Source organism: Chionomys nivalis, chromosome 3 (genome assembly GCF_950005125.1).
Source record: "Chionomys nivalis chromosome 3, mChiNiv1.1, whole genome shotgun sequence".
NCBI lineage: Eukaryota > Metazoa > Chordata > Mammalia > Rodentia > Cricetidae > Chionomys > Chionomys nivalis.
The window spans coordinates 13308220-13328415 of record NC_080088.1 but is presented as its reverse complement, the minus strand read 5'-3'; the positions used below and the strand labels follow the sequence as shown (position 1 = coordinate 13328415).

The following is a 20196-nucleotide window of genomic DNA, read 5'->3' as shown; positions in this document are numbered from 1 at the left end:
TTCAAAATGACTCCTACAAACATGTTATGGTTCAAAACTTTTGTTCTAATTGCTAACACAGAGTACCAAAAGCTGTTTTAAAACTGTAGATTTTTTTTTTAAGAATTTAAAATTCATGTGCAACTATCAAAGAAAATGGAAGACTCTCTATTCTTTTTCTTTTCCTGTTTGCCCTGAACCTCCTGCCGTTGGCTAGAATACAGACTCAGTCACATCACTGTGTTTTTGTCTGATTGCTACAAGCCGTGAAACTTCTAAGTCTAGCCACATAAATCACCATAGGCAAGATCTAATGACTTGCACCAGGAAATTAAGCAAACACATAAACTAAACATGTTTAAAGGTCGGAAATTCCTTTGCGGGTAAATCCTGGCCACGGAGGAAGAGAATTAGTCCCAACACGCAAACAGAAAAGTTTCTAACTCTAAATCTCTACGATCCCTGAACTAAGTCACATGAATAAATGTAAACTCTCTTCAAGGCTCTCTTGCACAATCTCCAACACCCACGCTGATAAATGGTTTAGGAAAGACGAAAAAGCACCTCCCAGCTGTGAAAGTTCACCCATCAAGCATGTTTTCACACCAAAGAACAAACAGTTTGCAAGGAGGAGCACTCTGCAGAATTACACTGTGCCTCCCCTTCCTGGACCTGCCATACCAAGCCAGTAAGTTTCCACATTAGCTTACATTCTGAAAATACTTTACATGCCAGAACTGTACTGCACTTAACCTGTCGAAAAGCATCATACTTTAAGTATAACTGAGTAAGAAGAGTACGATCACAGGCATGCATGCACGCATTCACACACACACCCTTCCAACAGAAGGAAATTATTATATATTTATATACTATATTTATGTATTTATATTTATTTATATATGATATATATATGAAACCTTAACCCTGACATTTCCAAAAACAGAGTTAAATACAATTCATCAGTGTGTGTTTAAACACCCAAATATATAATAAATTTCACATGGTAACAGCGTATCTCCCTTCCTATAAGTAGGCAGCTGACATTTCAACCAAAATTCTACCTACCTTCTCAAAACAGTTTCCTCCAAACTAAATGGTGCCTTTATCTGAGTATACCAAATGTTCTTGAGACACCTGGCTCACTATTTAACCAAAAGCAACAATCTAGCATCCCTAATGGATTAAGGAACACAACAATATAGACCTATGCTGTAGGAAATCCTTTGGTCAGTAGCCTTTAAGTTACCCGCCCACTTGGGTGTGGCCTCTTACACTATAAATGCCAATGTAAAGCATGAATGTAGTCTCTCTTCCAGCTGTGGGATTCAGTTGCTGTTTCCCGTTTGAGCAGAGGACTGTGATCTGTGAGTTTACCCCTAAATAAATACTCCTCTATTATACTCAATTCTGAGCTGGTGTGGGATTTCTTTTAGCGTCTGTTTTCAGACCTAAAAAAGGGAAAAGTGATGAAAGAGAACAAAGTCTGACAAGAGGGCTCCTGGTGGAGATAGTCACGTGACTCTAAGTAATGCAGCATCCCTGTATCTGGTCTTCTTCATCTGAAAAATCAAGGGGCTTAGGGATGATTGATGGATTCCACCTTCTCCAGTGAGGCTCTCTGGCAAGGCAGCAGGAATGGTCAGTCTTATAGGCTCCACTGTCCAATATGGAAACTACCTGACTGATCTGAATTAAAATATGCACAATGGATAAAACTTTAAAGACATGATATTTAAAATGCAAGGTATTTCATAATTAGCCTTATATGGGTCACATGGTGAAAGAATATTTTGGATTTCCTGAAAAGGAAAAAATTATCTATCTATCTATCTACCTATATATATATTGTCTATCGATCAATCATCTATTTATCATCTACCTATCTATCATCTATTATTAATCTGTATTCGTGATAGAATCGCACATGCACTCTACCACTGACCTCTTTCTCTTTTACATTTTTATACGGCTACTTGAAATTTCAAAGTGGGTTTAATAGTTCTATGATAGATTTGTTGGACAGTTCAAACTAGGAGTCAGGTCCAGGCCAGAGAACTGTTGAGATAAAATGACTCCAGGGGAGTGCTAGCATGGAACAATGCCATCCCTGGCTCCTCATGGTGGACTGGGAGCTTCTATTGTCATACTATCTGTAATAAGAGTTGTTTGAAAGTCATGCTTCTGCTTTCCTATTTTGCACACAGGCAACAAATCAAAAACTTACATTTCTATGTCTAACATTAATGACACAGCTGGGGAGTAGTGTCCCACGACTTTAACCCCAGCACTCTGGAGGCAGAGGCAGACAGATCTCTGAGTTCAAGGCCAGCCTGATCTACAAACTGAGTTCCAGGACAGACAGGACTACAACAAAGAACCCGTATAATAATAATAACAAAATAAATAAACAAATAAAAATGTCACATTATGACTCTAGGACAGAGCTCAATCATCAACTACAGACCCTAAAAAGAGCCCTAAATGGACCTTTACACAGGTTCCTTCAGCTTTCATCTGCACGTAAGGGAACCATGAACTCCAGACAACTTAAAAAATACAAGACAAGCTTTCAACGAACTATGTTAGATGTTTACTTAATACAGAACCAAGCGCAGTATGTCAAACCATTGAGATATTCTAAAGGAAACTTTTACCTGCACACCAAATGCTTATGGCAGACCCTCCATGCACTCCCTGATGCTCACGGTTATGTCAAGTGTGCTTAAAATTCTAGGTTTTCCCCACAACTTCATCCCCAGTTTTCAGGTACCTGTCTTCATCTGGCTACTTTTAGAATAACTGAAATGAAGCTTGGTGGTAGCAGTGCACGCCTTTAATTCCAGCACTTGGGAGGCAGAGGCAGGTGGATCTCTGAGTTCAAAGACAGCCTGGTCTACAGAGCAAGTTCTAGAACAGTCGGGGCTACACAGAGAAACCCTGCCTTAACCCTCCCACACACAAAAAACAAATAGCTGAAATGACTGAGACGGTTAGAAAGCAAATATGCAACTCAAATGGATGTTAAACCGGTGGCCCATTTCTACCAATGCAAGACATACATTCAAGTTCCTTTTCTCCTCGTCCATAAATCTTCCCATTCTGGGTAAGAGAGGTTAAGTATCAGCAGATGTAAACAGCTCTGTAGTGGCAGAAAGGTAGTTTTAACAAGATGGGCAGATCTGGTTCAGCCGAGGCTCTGAATGCTGTGCTCCTTTCTCAAACACCTCAAAGCTTATTTCACTGCTACTCCTCTCAAAGAAATGTTCAACAACTAAGCCTTTAGATGAAATGAATGACAGATTACCAACAGGGAAAGGAAAACACACTGCCATTTCTTCTGAGAACCATTGAAATTACATTTTTTTTAAACAATATATTAGTTGGAAGCATCCCCCAGGAACCTGAACATGCTCGGCGTTCAGCCAGCCCCACTCTTGGGTGAGTTCACATACAAATGAAAAACATTCTCCCCCTCCTCTTCCATCATCCCACAAAGGTTTCTGATGTAATTACCTAGCAGATAAGAAAAGTGGGAGAAAATTCCAAAACTCCCCACTATTTGCTCATGGAGAATCTGTGCTGAGAACATTTATTAGTCTTCTCAGTTTCCTGTACTCCCTTTACAATACTATATTTTATCAACATTGCAAAATATTAGCCTGTTGTCAAATATTTGACTCCCCTGTCCTTAAGAATAAAGCCTGCTGAGGATGGTGGTGCACACCTTTATTTCTAGCACATAGGAGGCAGAGGCAAGAGGATCTCTCTGAGTTCAAGGCCAGATTGGTCTACATGGTGAGTTTCAGGGCAGCCAAGACTACATAGAGAGAGCCTGTCTCAATAATAATAATAATAATAATAATAATAATAATAATAATAATAATAATAATGTAGTGTCTATAGTGTGCTCGGCTAATAAAACATATTTACCAGACTCCCTTGCAGCTAGGTGCCATAATCTGGTCAACCTTAAGAAGATATTGACAAGATTTTTCATTAAAGCTCCTAAACCTCACTGAATTGTATTCTTCAGTAGCCACTTCTGTTTTAAAACTATTAAAAGTACACTGTTGTTCAGAAAATTAAGTTCAAATTCAAAGGTCCCCAAAATCCTAAATCTCCTGTTTCTTCATCCACATATCCATGGTTTCTCCTTTGGAATTTTTGCCCCCTTTGCTGTTCTTCATCTCTGGGAACCTCACTCTGCTCCATTTACCCTTGAAATCCTCTCAAAAGGGTCTTGGGATCTCTGTGAGGACATTATATATCCTTTTATTGCAACCTTTGACATAATAATGGCTAATTCTTTCTCTACTTCTTTCTTCTCCATTAGACTGTGGAGTTAACAAGGTTAACAAAGTACAGAATGTTAACTTCTCCATATACAGCACCACAGAGATTTCAGTGAGGACTCTTGATGAAACACAAACCATCTTGTACATGTCCATGGATGAACAATTTCTTTTTTAAAAAATGTAAGCAAGGAAGGAAAAGTACTGAGTAGCAAATTAGTCATAAAAAGATCATCACTTCCTGTTAATGTCAGCATCACTAAAATGATGCTCAATGTCCCTAAGATAATTTGGAGCAGATATAGAACATGTGACCTCCAAACCCAAATATCCCATTAAAACTCCAGCAATTACCTGAACTCCTTTGCTGACAACAGAATCGGGGACTTGGGACTAGGTAATATGTGTTCGAACTCTGATATAAATGAGCCAATGAGTAATGAGTCAACATGCCAGGTTACTTCAAAATTATAAATAATTTAACATACGATAATTAACCCTTGGAATTTATCAAAAGTCTGTTCTTCTCCAGAAAAAGAGATTGATATTGATGTTTCCACATCTCATTAGTTATTTATGAAATCAATAAATACAACTAGAAACCTACACACAAGAGAAACACATTCAAGACTTCTTCCCATCTGTGTCCTTACAACACGACCCTCGGAAGTTCACAAGCAGAAAAATTGAGCCTAAGCCCAGGTCACAAAAGTGAAACATTCCAACAGAAATACGATGAAACAGGGGGACTCTGATCTCCATTCTTTATTAAAATCCCAATACAGTGCTTGGCCACAAATAGAACATCTTTATCACACTCTCTCACCCCAAGGCTCAGGGACCTTTACAGAAGGGGAGGGAAAGGGTAAGGGTTTTAAGAACCAAAGGTCATGAAGAATGAAGGATCAGGGTAAAACTGTTTTCTAAACATGGCAAGACTACTGCAACCTTAACAGACAGCAGGCGTGGTTGTCTCTGAAAGAACTGCATATGATCAAGCCAGTCAACATTCCAGTATGAATAGGGAGGGGAAGGGACTCACTCCCAGCTGAGGAGTTATTGCCAGTTCATGGCTTCTGGAAGAGGGAGAGTCAGTTTTCTTTAAGGGTGTGGCCCCTAGCAGGGGGATCACATTCTAGTGGATGACCCCACATCCATGAGTATAGGGACAACAAAACATTTGGAGGGGTGGGAAGGAAAGGGAATGGATCTGGGAGGAGTGAGGTGAGCAATGGGTGGTGACTATGATCAAAAAGAAAAACCACTGTATTCGTGCATAAAATTCTCCAAGCACTAATAAACATGTACTAAACAAGAGAAGAGCATCTGAAAAGTAAGTAAGTTCCAGTACACCCTCTAGGGTGCTTCATCCTTCATTATCTTGGTCCTGGGCAGCTCTGACAGCCATGCTGATAAATCACTCAGTGGTGGGCCATCTTTGGCCGGCAGGCTTCTCTTCCACTGTTTGACCAATAGTCAATTTATTCTGGCTTCCCTCGGGGATTCCTTCCTCTCGTTCTTCACTGAATAATACGACTCTTGCAAGTAGGGCCCTTCATAGTTCTTCAACTAACAGCAAAATGTAAGCCACTTCCACATCAAGAGTTCTTATTTAGCTGGGCATTATAACATGTGTCTTTAATCCTAGCACTCAGGTGGCAGAGGCAGGCAGATCTCTGTGAGTTTGAGACCAGCCTGGTCTATAAGGTAAGTTTCAGGACAAACAGAACTATACAGTGAGACTCTGACAGGAAAAAAAAAAAAAAAGGTGCAGTTTACTTTTAGCAAACTTAAATCTCCTGAAACCTTTGGTGCAAAAGGATTTAACACTTGACAAAAATCATTAAAAAAAACATTTTATAAAAACATTGAACACACAGGAAAAAGATACAAGGTTAATCATAATGGCCTCAATTAAATTTCCAATGCTTGTCAACTTAAAAGAATTAAGTAGCAATGGCTTTCAGCCATTAGAAAGTACAATTTCTTTTCTGATTCCTCATCCCTTTCTTTTTCTCTTTTAAAGACAGGTTTCTCTGTGAGGTCCTGGCTGTCCTGAAACTCCCTCTGTAGACCAGGCTGGCCTTAAACTCAGAGGTCAACCTACCTCTGAATGCTAGGATTAAAGGTGTGTGTCACCACTGCATGGCCAAGGAAAGTATAATTTGTACAATTTCTTTAGAAAATACAAGTAATAGAATTCACACAATGTTGAATCATCTTGTTGAGTTAGGAGTTATTAGGCGACAAATGGAAAACATGAGCAAGTAAACAGTCACCAAAGTAAACGCTGGCAATGACAAAGTAATTTTCACTTTGATGGTCACATAATTTAATTGCAGTATACAGTATACAGCATTTTCTTTCTAAACCTTACTCAAAATCATTTCTAGGAACTTTCAACCGATATCATCATAATAAAGCAGAAGACTGATGAATACATTCTAAGATTGGTGGCACAAGCCTGTAAGCAACCCCAGTTTAGAATTTCCAGACCCCACCCCTGAGAAAGGGCGCCATCAGTGGCTCCTCCCCTGGAGATGCCCGAGACCACGCCCACAGGTTATTTAAGACAAGAGCCCAGCTACATTGCCTGAAGAGCCGTGAAAGAATGATATTATTAAGTTACTGACAACATTTATAGAAATTTTAGAAAAGTGTTCTTGTTCATAATCTTTAAAACATAAAGAGAAACTGCCTCTACTATACAGAATCAAACTTGTATACATCTATTCTTTCTTTTATGAGAATACATATAACCGCTGTGGAGTGAGAGCGTGCACTAGACCTGTCTGGATGCTTGCGCAGAGGTCGTAGAGGTCAGCTTCAGAACTGCCTGCCCACCTTGGTTTTTGAAAGAGTCACTCACTGACCCCGGAGCTCACATTTCTGCTGGACTGGCTGGCAAGTACATCACCAGGACCCTCCCGACTCCACCTTCCCAGCACGGGAGTCACAGAAACAAACGTGCCATGTGCCTCTCTTTTACACGGATTCTAGGCATCTGAACTCAGTTCACTCTGGAGCAGAAATCACTTCACCCACTGGCCCATCTACCACGCACCTCACCAGGCAATCCTTCATCGCTGCACTGCAGAATTTCTACAGGACTCCTCAAAGGTATGTATCAGCTATTTAGTAGTACTGGATGTAAGGCATTGGTGTTAACAATCAATTACAGAAAGCAGTATGAGCACGATCAATATTAATATTCCCCTAGTCCCCACTTTCATTTGTAATATTTAATTGCCTCAGAGCAGACCCCAGCTCGAAGTCACTCCTTCCCATTACAGTGAATGACAGTTCAGATACCTCAGCTTACCTCAGGGCCGTGAACTCGCCAGACACACTCAAAACAATCTACCTAGAATATTAACCCACAACACATCTCCGGGTATTCTCCTCCTCGTCTTCCCCAACTAAACCTCTAGCCTCCTGTGTACCGCTTGCTGCTTCCTGTTGGACAATGAAAGAATGCATTTTTCTTTTCTTAACAAACCCACATGCATCAAGGCCTCTCTGAACGGGATGGTCTACTTGACTGGATTTAGAATCACCAGGAAGTTTGACTCTGGGTGTCTGTGAGTGTGCATCCAGAGAGTTTAAAGGCGAAGGAAGACCCATCCTGAATGTGGGTGGTACCGTTACGTGGTTGCCATGGCAGCATGCGTGTAAAGAATGCAAGCTGAGCACCAGCATTTATCTCTCCGCTTCCTCACCATGGATGTAACATGACTCTTGGTTTCGTATCCCTACCACCGTGACTTCCTGGTCATGGGGATATGTACCCTCAACCTGTGAGTCAAATAAAACCTTCCTTCATGGCTGGGGATAACGGTTTGGGGAACAGTTGCCTGGCACATGTGAGACCCTGGGTTCAATGTCCAGAATGGGGGAGGAAGGTCCTGCCTTAAGTAGCTTTTATCCCAGTATTTTATCACAAAAACAAAAAAGTAACTAATACACGGAGCAAGAAAGCTTAGTCAGAAGCTTCTCTACAAAAACTGGATTTTAATTTTCAATGGAGTTACATAATTTAATATGCAAGTATCCGAGAATGAAATATTCTCAAAAATTAATCTTCAGATTTGGACATTTCTATGGAGAGTCTGGAGAACATTTCATCTCAAGCTAATATACTGCAGTGGTAATACTACACTTGCTCTAGACACGCCAACCTCGCGATTAAACATCAGGCTGGGGAATATCTGCTATAAAATAGGGCTTTTCATTTGGGAAACTGTAGTTTCAGTCTCCAAAATGCTGAGATTTCAGAAAAGAAGATGAGGACTTTATTGAATGACTTAAACACTGCAAATGGCTGAGAAATTATGTTTATTTACCCTGATCACCTTTGCCTATCAATTATACTACACAATGTAAGAAATGTATTTGTTTAAAAAAAAGTAATTGTGCTTTGAAACTTCATCTAATGACAGGAGCAGGTAAGGATTAACGACCAGTCCTGAGCGCTAACACCGTTCTACTTTCTCTTCAGAATGAAATCCAGTGGGAAAGAGGAACAAGGAGGCACACAGCTGTGAAGCTGCCATGACGAGACTCATCGAACTGGGTTCTAACCTTAACCAGCAATCTTTTCTTTCTTTCTTTCTTTCTTTCTTTCTTTCTTTCTTTCTTTCTTTCTTTCTTTCTTTCCTTCCTTCCTTCCTTCCTTCCTTCCTTCCTTCCTTCCTTCCTTCTTTCTTTCTTTCTTTCTTTCCTTTTGTATTTGGTTTTTCAAAACAAGGTTTCTCTGTGTAGCCCTGGCTGTATGGGAACTTGATCTGTAGATCAGGCTGGCCTCGAACTCACAGAGATCCATCTGCCTCTGACTCCTGAGTGCTGGGATTAAAGGTGTGTGCCATGCCGCCTAGTCACATCTCCTGGTAACCATCAGTCTTTTAAAAATGAACTGTCAGACTAGGGCTCAGTGGTAGAATACCTACCTAGTATACACAACACCCTGGGTTCAATCCCAAGCACAGAGAACAACAACAAAAATAAATGTATACTGCTTCATTAATGTTACTGTAAAATACCAATTACATATATACAGACGTATTAATGTTTATTGCAGAAATGGTCTCAATAACTAGGCGATAGAACCAACCCAGGGTCCAACAGAGGAATGGGTAAAGAAAATGTGGTATACATGCACAATGGAGTTTTTTTTTTCAGTCATAAGGAATGAAATTATAGTGTTTGCAAGAAAATAGAGGAAAATAGAAATAACTATCATACTGTTAATTAGGCCAGTTTCAGCAAGAAGAATTTTGTATGCTTTCTCCTGCAATACGGGCCCCAGAGCTTGTGGCTGTGTAAAAACAAGTGCGAAAGAGGAAGTGAAACTGCCTAGGGGGGGGACCAAGGAAGCTAATGGGAAAAGGGAACTGGGAGGAAGGAGGAGAGGGGACAGGAGGGGGAGAGAGGGGAAGGGAGGAGCGTGGAGAATATAATCATATGTAGCACATGTATGAAATGTGGAAATGCCCTCATGTGGCACGGTCCTGTGCACAATGAATATGCACATTACAATGTCTTTAATAATAATTTTCAGTCATCTAGGAATGCATATTAATAAAACATTAATTCTAATTTTAATTAGTTTTTAAAAAGTAGGCTTGCAAACAAAGCAAACCTGGACAAATGAGATTCTGGTAACAAAGGATGAAAGGGCGGATCTTATACACACAAATATTCCTCCAGGGTAAGATTAAGCGTCACATGTTTATTGTCTTGCGAAATGTCTCCATGGGGTTAAGATATATGACTGTCATTAAAGCTTAGAAATTTAGCAAAGCAAAAAGAGCAATAAAACATTTCTTCACTTAACACAAATGACTTTCTCTGACGGATCTCTTACTCTCCTAAGTGTCCTCTAAGGCTGAAGAGTAATTCATCACTATCAGTTAGAAAGCCTCGCTGTTTCACTGTTTCCAGTGAAGATAAAGACAGTATGTGTCTCTCAAGAAGCCAAGAGCACAGGACAAATTTGATTCTCCGAGTAAAAGAACCAGACAAAGAACAATTTCATAACATGAAATCACAAAAAAGTAATTTTTCATAGTTGCCGAGTTAAATTTTTAACCTGAAATATCTTTTGAACTAGAGAAGAAAAAAACAGACCATCTGAAAAGAAGGAGATTCAAGTTCTGTTCCATGTCCATTGCTGTACTAAGCTCAGGATTCACGGTCTACAAAACCATTTTTTTTTTTTTTTTTTTTTTTGGTTTTTCGAGACAGGGTTTCTCTGTGGCTTTGGAGCTTGTCCTGGAACTAGCTCTTGTAGACCAGGCTGGTCTCAAACTCACAGAGATCCGCCTGCCTCTGCCTCCTGAGTGCTGGGATTAAAGGCGTGCGCCACCACCGCCCGGCTACAAAACCATTTCTAATGTGTTACATTTACTCATTTCTTATATGTGTTCACTGACCCTACACCCAAGGTTCTGAGACCTTCTCTCCTTTCTCCCTGTAACTACTCTAAGTAAGGCGAGAAGTAAATGTGGATTCTGTAGTTCCAGCTAGAACCAACCCCTATCCAAATACTAAATACATGGCTGGCTAATAAGAACTCATCTGGACTCCCAAGGCCTTTGCTTCTTGCTCCTTCCATGTTGTTGGCACACATAATCTAACCACAGAACCCTCAGATTTAGGTACTGAAAGTTTCAAATATCATTAGACTAATTTTGACAGAGAGCGGAAGTGGCAGCGCATGGGCAAAGCTGCTGATATTTCAACGTGTGTTTCTGAGTCACAGATTATACTTAATTTTTAAGGGCGTGATAGCCCTAATGTAACAGTTATATAAACTCATTCTGAGTCGGCTTTTCCTGACAGGAAGGCTGTCTTTGTGTCCTGTCTTGAATGAGAACTGATTGAGCTGTTCATGCTAGGACCAACTTTCTTTGGCTGGCACTTGAATCTTCTACTTCTGCTCTGATGACAAGGCCTGATTATTCATTGTTATAGAGAAGATTTAGCTGAAGACTAAACTAAGCCTGTCCACAGCTCCTCACACACCCAAAGAAGTCCCAAACACACGTTGAAATATCAGCATTAATAATCAAGCCAGTGCATAACTGACTCAATATTAAACATACAGAAGGATGCTAGCATACACAGCATTAAAAATGAGCATTTTCCATTTTTATAAACCCAGCACAATTCTATACTGCTTAAATTCTTCAATGAGGATAACATGAATCATTCTAATATTTTTAAAAATCCAACCAAGATATAAAATCACATATGTAATAAATGATATTTTATAACATGTATTTAAAAAGCTTTTACCTATGCTGTTTCATAGTAGAATTAATTTTTTTAAAATATTTTGACACAGTTTGCCATGTAGCCCAAGCTTGCTTGCACCTGTCAATCTCTCTCGTTCTCTCACTGTCTCCTCAGAGCTGGGATTACAGGCATGTGCCACACCTGGGTACACTCATTGATTCTTGTAGAGAACTAACTACTAGCTTCCTCTTATGCTTAATTAGACAACAAGTAAGTTAATTGCTCTAATAAATAAAATACCAAGAAGATTATTTTAGCTTCCTATAACTATGGATGAGAAAAATAGATTAGATTCATTTTCTACCGTCCAATAAAAGCAACAACACTTAGTTATGATGGTACATCAAGCTACATTTTAACATACATCAATTTATCTACTTAAGCATATTATACATTAAACAATTTAACCCTCAGCAATGATAAATAACTACTATCCACATTTACAAAAACACAGTAACTTAACCACGGCCAATATCTCAGGGAGACAGGCCCCAGAAAGATCATTCAACCTGACTCCCATTTGGTCTCCGGAGCCACACGTACTATAGTTTCAATCATAAATATGACCCAAAGGCCAGGGCTAAAAGCTTAGTCTTCAGAGGGCCACTGTCATGAGGTAGTGGGACATTTAAGAGGCGGGAACTTCTCGGAAATGTTTGGGTCACTGGAGGCATAACCTTGGAGAGGACCTTGGGACGCTGGTCTCTCTTTTCCTGTTTGTTTCTAAGCAGACCTGCAAGACAGGAGCAGCTGGGTCCATCACTCATACTCGGCCATCGTCTGTTGTCTCACTCACAACAGGCCCAGACGACGTATGTTGCCAGCCAATCATGGACTGAAACTTCCCAAACAGCAAGCCAAGGTAACTTTCCTCTTTTGAAGAAACACAATGCCTGAGGTATTGTGTTGCAGCAACAGAAAGAGATGTGAAGTGTTAACCTTCCTATGCATCTGAGAAACACTCCACGGTTCACCACGACTAGCCTAGCATCCACCCGATATCACAATCAGCATTCCAAATGCTCACTCCAGTTCTTTCCACAGAAGAGATAGGCTTAAAAAAAAAAAAAAAAAAAAAATCTCTCAGGCCAGGCGGTGGTGGCGCACGCCTTTAATCCCAGCAGAGGCAGGCGGATCTCTGTGAGTTCGAGGCCAGCCTGGTCTACAAGAGCTAGTTCCTGGACAGGAACCAAAAAGCTACGGAGAAACCCTGTCTCGAAAATCAAAAAAAAAAAAAGAAAAAAAAGAAAAGAAAAGAAAGAAAAAAATCTCTCTTCTTGGGGGCCTAGAGTGATGGGTCTGGGGTTAAGAGCACTTCTGTTCTTCCATAAGACCTAAATTTCAGTTGGGTCACACCCACCTGTAACCCCAGAGAGATTCAAGGTCTGTAGTCTCCATCGGTAACTGCATTCGTGTGCACAGACACACACTCACAATTTTAAAATGATAATACAAACAAATTTTTTTCTTTCTTTTTTTTTTTTTTTTTTGGTTTTTCGAGACAGGGTTTCTCTGTGGTTTTGGAGCCTGTCCTGGAACTAGCTCTTGTAGACCAGGCTGGTCTCGAACTCACAGAGCTCTACAAACAAATTTTTAAAGGACTCTCTGCTTTCTTATTTTATGATATACACTAATTCTAGCTCAATTTCTATTGTACGCCTCTTCAAAGAATAGCCACACAGAGTCACAGTCATACGAATCTATAGTCTAGCCACTCAGGAGGCTGAGGCAGGAGGAAGACCTGAAGCAAGGAGTTCAAGGTCAGTTTCAGAAACACAGTGGAGCCCCGCCCTAACTTGGATTCTGTTGCTGTGATAAAGCTAAGACCAAAGGCAACTTGCAGAGGAAAGAATTTACGACATCACACACTTGACCACCCATCATCAAGGGCAGCCAAGAACAGGAGCTAGAGTAGGAACCAGGAGGTGGAACCAAAACAGAGGCCATGGAGAAGCACTGTACAGTAGCTCCCTCTCCACAGTTTGCACACACCCAAGGACTACCCTGGTGCTCAGGAGCGGCTCCACCCATGGTTGGCTGGACCCTCCCACATCAATCATAAATCAAGAAAGTACCCCACCACAGACTTGCCTCCTGGCCAATCTGATAGAGACAATTCTCAATGGAGGGACAACCTTCCCAGATAACTCTAGTTTGTGTCAAATCCACAGAAACCAGCCAGCACAGATCCCCATCTAAAAAAATAAAAAAGTAACCGAGCAAAATAAATCTAAATAAAATATCTTCTTTGGCCAGTACTGCAGCTAGGACTAAATGTCTATGAACCCAAGTTCTCTGTAACCTCTTCTGTATTCCATGACATATCGCTTCTTCAAAGACTAGTAGCAAAATAAGCAAATTAAACAAACAAACAATTTTTTTTTTTGATTTTTCGAGACAGGGTTTCTCTGTGGTTTTGGAGCCTGTCCTGGAACTAGCTCTTGTAGACCAGGCTGGTCTCGAACTCACAGAGATCCGCCTGCCTCTGCCTCCCAAGTGCTGGGATTAAAGGCGTGCGCCACCACCGCCTGGCCAACAAACAATTTTTTAAAGATCTGTTTTAAAATAAATTACTACAGCAGACATTCTAGTCCAGCATTGAGTGAATTCTGATCTCAAAGGTGCTGTCAGTCAAACCTACTACATGAAACAATCTGAAGAAAAAAAATTACTGAACATTGGGTTTTTTTTTTTTCATGATAAGTAGTCTCTTCCCAAAGCAATCCATGTTAAACTAAGGAAAGAGCCATGCAACATTCCCCTTCAGGAGCATCTCCAAAGAGTCTGAAATACAATACAGGTAATTGCTTACACTTGCTTCCCATTCAGGGAGCATGCTCATTCCCTCCCTTAGCCTTGTCAGCCTGCCATCCCCCTCCCACCCACTCGTGAGAGTGGGACACAAAACGTATGCTACAGAAGGTTACAGTGTTCACGAGCGCTTGCAAAAGACAGTATTTATTATCAATCCTCATTCCACGGTTTGTGTCTAGGATCCCACTAAGAAAAGGAAAAGATGTCACCGTCAAGTAAACAAAAATCAACAGAATGAAAACCAAAGCCCTAAATCAGGTTAGGGCTTAGAAACTGAAAACAGAGCACTGGCTGCTGGCCAGGCCCTCACAAATGCAGGTGTGTGCTATGTGGGGCATGCACCCTCCTGGACCACAAGGTCATCAAGACCAGGGAGTGGGATGTGACCGTAGTCTTGGCTACGTAGGTAATGTCAATATGTAACAACTCTGAGGAGAGAGGAACAGGATGGAAACATGCCCTGGGCTTCCTCTGCCCTTCTCCCTGCTTCTTGCACACCCTGGCTTCCATGGCATTACTTGGCATCTTTGTTTGCAGAACAGCCTAATGAATCCTGAACGTGGTTCAAAATGGTCCATCTGTAACTGGTCCCCAAATCCCTGCTTCTATTTTAAAACTGCCCAGAGATTTTCTTTCCTTTCTTTTTTTTTTTTTTCCTTAATGGATTTTTTTCCCTCAAGGATTTCTATTTGATGCAGCAGGTAGAACCCTGGCAACACTCTTGAGTTTTTGTTTATTGTTTTGTTTTATTCATGGTTCCTTGGGATGGGATGTAGCTCAGTGATAGAGTAGTTGTTCATCTTGATAAGTCTCCAAATTTGATCCCAACACAGGCAACAAACAAAACAACAAGAAAACCTCCGCGAGTCTGCCGTGCAAACGAGGTTGGGAAGTCATGATTAACAAAACCATATTCCTTATAGAAGCCTCTTTCAAAAAGTTGATTCACCCTTCGCTGCTGCTCGTTGCTGCAGAGGGAGGCGCCCTGTTATCATTTACTGGACTGATTAGCATGGTGCTGAGGTCTTGGTCTGCTTTTAGCCATGACCTCCCTCCTTGTTTCTGATTCTCCACCCAGCTCCAGAGTCCAACCTATAGCTGTCACAGCTTCTGTTTATTTTCCGTCTCCCCAGAAGAACAGAAGCTCCGTGAAGAAAAAGACAGTTGGGGTTTATGTAAAAGATGGTCAGAACTGAGACAGGATTTGGCCTAAAAATAAAACAATAAAATTTTCCCTAATGAATAGATAAGATGGTGAATCAAACTGAATTCCACACTTGTTCTTTCTTTCATTATGCAAAGCCTTATCTGTGCCTGGCTCTCGGGCAAACTCAAAGAACACAGATAAGACAAAGGCCCTGCACACACGCTGGTGTTTGAATGTGAACATATACAGCCATGCGAATACTTAACCTTCCTTCCCCAGGCCTGGGCCACAAACCTGGCTGGGAACTTACAAGCAGGAAATGAGGAAATGCCCCAGGACTATGCAATTCTATCACCCCTATAATCTTTTTAGCTATAGGTATTTATCCTGTACCACACTCTCAGTACACCACTTACTGGGTACTTTTTTCCCCCTTAATTTGTACTTTCTTTTTCTTTTCTTTTCTTTTTTGCATATAACATTCCTATTTCATAATTATGGGCATGTTTTATTCGCCCTACATACTTCAGTACCCAGTGGAGGTGAGTAACAAAGCATAGACAGTGAAATTAACATTACATTCTGGAAACCTGAGATTTAAAGTGTATTCGTGCAGGTCCATTTTGCATAGCCTGACATAGAGGACAGAGAGTATAAAAGAAATTATTAATGGAAGATGCAAAGGAAATCTTAAAACAGCACAGTTTTTGCAGAAGTAATGTACATTATTTTATTAAGCACTTCTTGATTCACTTCTGTGTGAAGGATGACTGATAGTCCTCATTATCAAACAAATGCACAAGGTTGATGTGCCAGAAACAGTAAACTTAAAACAGGAGCCCTCTAACAGTAAGAGAGACCCTTAACCACAAAGCTCACTTCCCTTCCTTCAAACCGGGAGCCAACTGACGCCGTTTTTTCCCTGTTTATTTTGAATCAGCCTCATCTGATTCAGTGTTGTGATCTTGCGTACAGGTCTTCATTTCTTCAGATCCATCTTCAAACGCTCTGCAGTACTAAGGGTCTTGCCAATGTCATGGGGGATGCTATCGCTTGGGGTGACAGAAGAGTTTATAGCCAGTCAGTAATCATGGCTTCCCACTGACAAGCAGGAGCCGCTGACTCCTGGTGGAGGCCTATCAAAATCTCAGCCTCACTGATGTGGGTGCAGGCTTCCACCTCAGAGCGGCACTACTCAGCAGGTCTCCAGACTGAAGGAACCACCACTACCAAGGCGAGTGGGTAGTTATCAGCTCCACACAGGAAAACAAATTTCCAGGAGAACAGAGCTGAACAAGCAAGCAAACAAGGGTGTGTGTCCATCACAGTTTCTTAACCGCGTGACCAGGAAAAGATGTCAAACCAGGGACAGAGGGTTCCGGGGAAGAGGAGGCTCCATCATCACGGCCCTGATTCATTTTGATTCTATTTCAGAGCCACCTTCAGCAGACCTATTTTCTGTGATTTACAAAAGGCAGCAAACTCGTCCTTCAGTAGCTTCGGTGGACGCGGAGCTGCGCAAGGCACTGTCACGCCTCATTAGTGTGAATTACCTATCCTTCCAATGATTCACAAAAGGTACTGATGTGATTCTCACATTCACCCTTTAAAGGTGACAATAACCACAGGATAATCTCCAAATGGTTGGCAGAAAATGGATATGCAATTGCATAAGCCAAAAAAAAAAAATTCTCTTGGTCTTGGCCTACATTCTGACTCTCTTTACACAAGTTTTAAAAAATGCTCAAGAAAAATAAATATTTAAGTTTTAACATGAGCTTCAAAAATTACAGTTATGCTTTTAATTACTTAATTGTGTCTTTATATAGTAAGATAATTTGAAAAACTGAACGATAATACAATTAAAATTTTAGGTCATCAGAGAAATCAGAATTTCCTTGATTAAATAGCCTTTAAAAAAATGGAACACTAAATTCTTAAGACTCCTAAAAGACTTGTTTTAACCAACCTGAGGTGATTTCCAGATCCTGGGGCCACTTGTGGGGGGAAAAATTGGGGGGAAAAGTTCAATGACCTTGTAAATTAAGGACTAAAAATAAATAAATAAATAAACAAAAACCGTCCTAGTGTGATAGCCTGGGCAGTCCCCACGGAATTACAGGAAAGCGCTCATCCGGAAATTGCTATTTTGGAAAATTACTATGAGGTGGGGGAAAGGGTGAGTCTGGTGGGGAAGGGACATTGCAAATGCACAGATGCTGAAAGGGGAACAAACGATGCGAAATAGAACCAGCTGCCACGCAAACAACTTCTAGGCGTCTTTGGATAAAAAGAAAAACAGCCCTTTTGCTAGATGTTGGAGAGTTGGATGAATGGGGAAGACTTGTTATACACCTACTGGTGGGTGGATTTCACAGGCTGCAGCCTCCACACAGCTTTTCTTTGCTGCACTGCAGAGGCGCCATCTTCTCCGTCTTAATCTTCACTCTACTCAAGCCTTTTATCTGTACCCTTTTCAAAAAAGACCCTGAGGACCCTCCCCAGCATCCTGCATTCCCCGGGGTGACTAAGCTAGAGTCCCCAGAACTGCCCTGAGGAGGCCGCACCTTAATCAGACAAACGCCTCCTTTGATGCACAGGGAGCCCCAGCCTCCCCACCACCCGGCACTGCCCTTTCCAGACACACGCCTCACTCTGGTCTCTCTTTTTCTCCCTCTCTCTCTCTCTCTGCGAGGACTTTGCAGTCCCGCACTGGATTGGCACTAGGTGGTGGTGATGCGGGGGTGGGAGACCGCGAGGCCCCAGTAGCAACCCCCAGGCCCTCGGGGACAGACGCGCAGCATTGGGAAGGGAGCCGCGGTGGCGCACAAACTACTAGGGCTCCTCCACCGCGTCCTGGACGGCGAGGGCGGGGTGTCGCGGCTTTTGTTCCCGGGGACCTTCTCGGTCTCTGGGAGAAACTGGAGGCGCAACGGAGAGGCCGGGACGTCCAGTCTGAAGGACGGTGCCTGGTGGCCGCAGCTCTCCGATCCCTCCCACCACTTGCAACTTAACACAAAAGGGAGAGACGGAAATGCACAAAGTTTGCCTGAGGACGGCGGTGCGCGACCCCGCGCCGCTCCGGAGAGGGTCGCTGCGCAGGCACAGCCTCCGCCCGCGGCCGCCAGGAGCAAAGCCCAGCTTCGCAGCGAAGTCGGGCGGGGGTGGGAAGGAAAGGGAAGCCAGGAGCGCCCCGGCGTCCAGAGCTGCCCCCATTCCACCCCAGGACTCCAGGGAAGGGGAAGGGTGGCGATTTCCTCGTGGGGTACCGGATTCAGAGACTCTGCACTTTCAGTTTTCCACACGTGTCCCCTTCCCCCAACTAAGTGGGTGTCTCTCGCATCCCCGAGACCGGCTCCCGAGGCAGGGAGGAGTCTGGGTCTGAGCTCGGGCTCGGCCCCTCACCCTCACCGGGGCTGGCGCGGATATGGGGAGCCCCGCGCCTCACCCACTCCCTCTCCACCGGTCGGGTAGCGCGTCCCCGGGTAGGGCTGGGCCAGAGACGCCGATGCGCAAGGCACCCGCAGGCGGGGGCGGCGGAGAGCGGGATAGCCGTGACTGTCCCCCGCCTCTCCCGAATCAAGCTCCTCAAGCTCCGTGGTGAGAAGGATCAGATTCTCCCGGCGCCCGCCTCCCCCGTCTCTTTCCCAAGGCGCGGCACCCACCTCCAGCGCCCGAACCGTCCAGGCGGCCAGCAGGAGCAGTGCCAAGCTGGGCAGCATCGTGATCCGGCTTGGGGCACCGAGTGCTCTGTGTGCGAATGGGAGATCCGCCGCGCCCTGGCTGGGTCCGCGTCGCCGCCGCCGTCTCCGAGAGCCCCCGCGCTCGCTGTGCTCTAGGTGCTCTCTCCTCCCGCCGCCGAGGAAACTGACAGAGCTGGAGCGCGGCGGCGGGGCTCGCAGCCGGGAGAGTCAGCTGATCCCGCCCACCCGGCTCGCCACCCGAGAGAGACCCCTAGCGGAGCCCCGGGGAGCTGCGCCCGTGCGCAACGGGAGGCGATCGGGGCCAGGAGCACACAGGTGCGGTGTCCTGGGCACCAGTGTGGGGTTGTGGAACCCGCGGTCCCCCTGGGCTCCGGGAACCAAAAGAGGGCTGATCTGGGTCCGGGAGAGGGACCGGCAGTTGCGGGGAAGGTGAATCCTAGGACGTTTGGGTTCCAGGAAAGTCGGGAGCGCTCACGGCTCGTCCCCGTGAGCTTGAGTCACCCGACCCCCGCAGGCCTCTCTGGAATGTGATTGAGGAGCTTCTGCATTTTTATTCGCAGTTCATTTGCTCTGTTTGGAGAGGTGGCGCGAGACCTCAACATTAGCAATAGGATTTCTTTGCAGAAGGGCAACCTCCACCCCGTAGCAACCTGGAATTTTTGTCGTTAGAATGTTCCAGAAAAGGGCGCGAGACCTAGGATGCAGAACGACCTGTTTTCCTTATGTTTGGAGTGTGCATGTGTGTGTGTGTGTGGGGGGGGTTAATTGCTGTTGCATTTTTGTTTGATTTGGGCGGTTTCAGAGAAGGGGATAGGCATCCAGGATTGGAGGAGGCAGTGAGGTAAAAATCTAACATGGAGAAGAGCTGAAAGTTGAGCTGGAAAAGATCTTGAGCTACGGCTCTTTTCCTCCTCCATCACTAAGGACTTTCTCCTGAACTTGTTCTTTTTTGTATCTGCCC

The 20196-nt window shown here is 43.3% G+C and overlaps 1 protein-coding gene across 6 annotated transcripts in view; it reads right to left on the bottom strand.

The window, feature by feature from the left end:
* App (amyloid beta precursor protein) overlaps positions 1 to 19404 on the bottom strand; it is a 229404-nt gene extending 210000 nt beyond the window's left edge. For all 6 annotated transcript variants that reach the window (XM_057765553.1, XM_057765554.1, XM_057765555.1 and 3 more), the window contains exon 1: positions 19197 to 19404. In XM_057765553.1, the coding sequence (XP_057621536.1) occupies positions 19197 to 19253 (57 nt within the window). In that variant the 5' untranslated portion in view covers positions 19254 to 19404. The remainder of the gene's footprint in view (positions 1 to 19196) is intronic.
* Between the last annotated feature and the right edge of the window lie 792 nt (positions 19405 to 20196).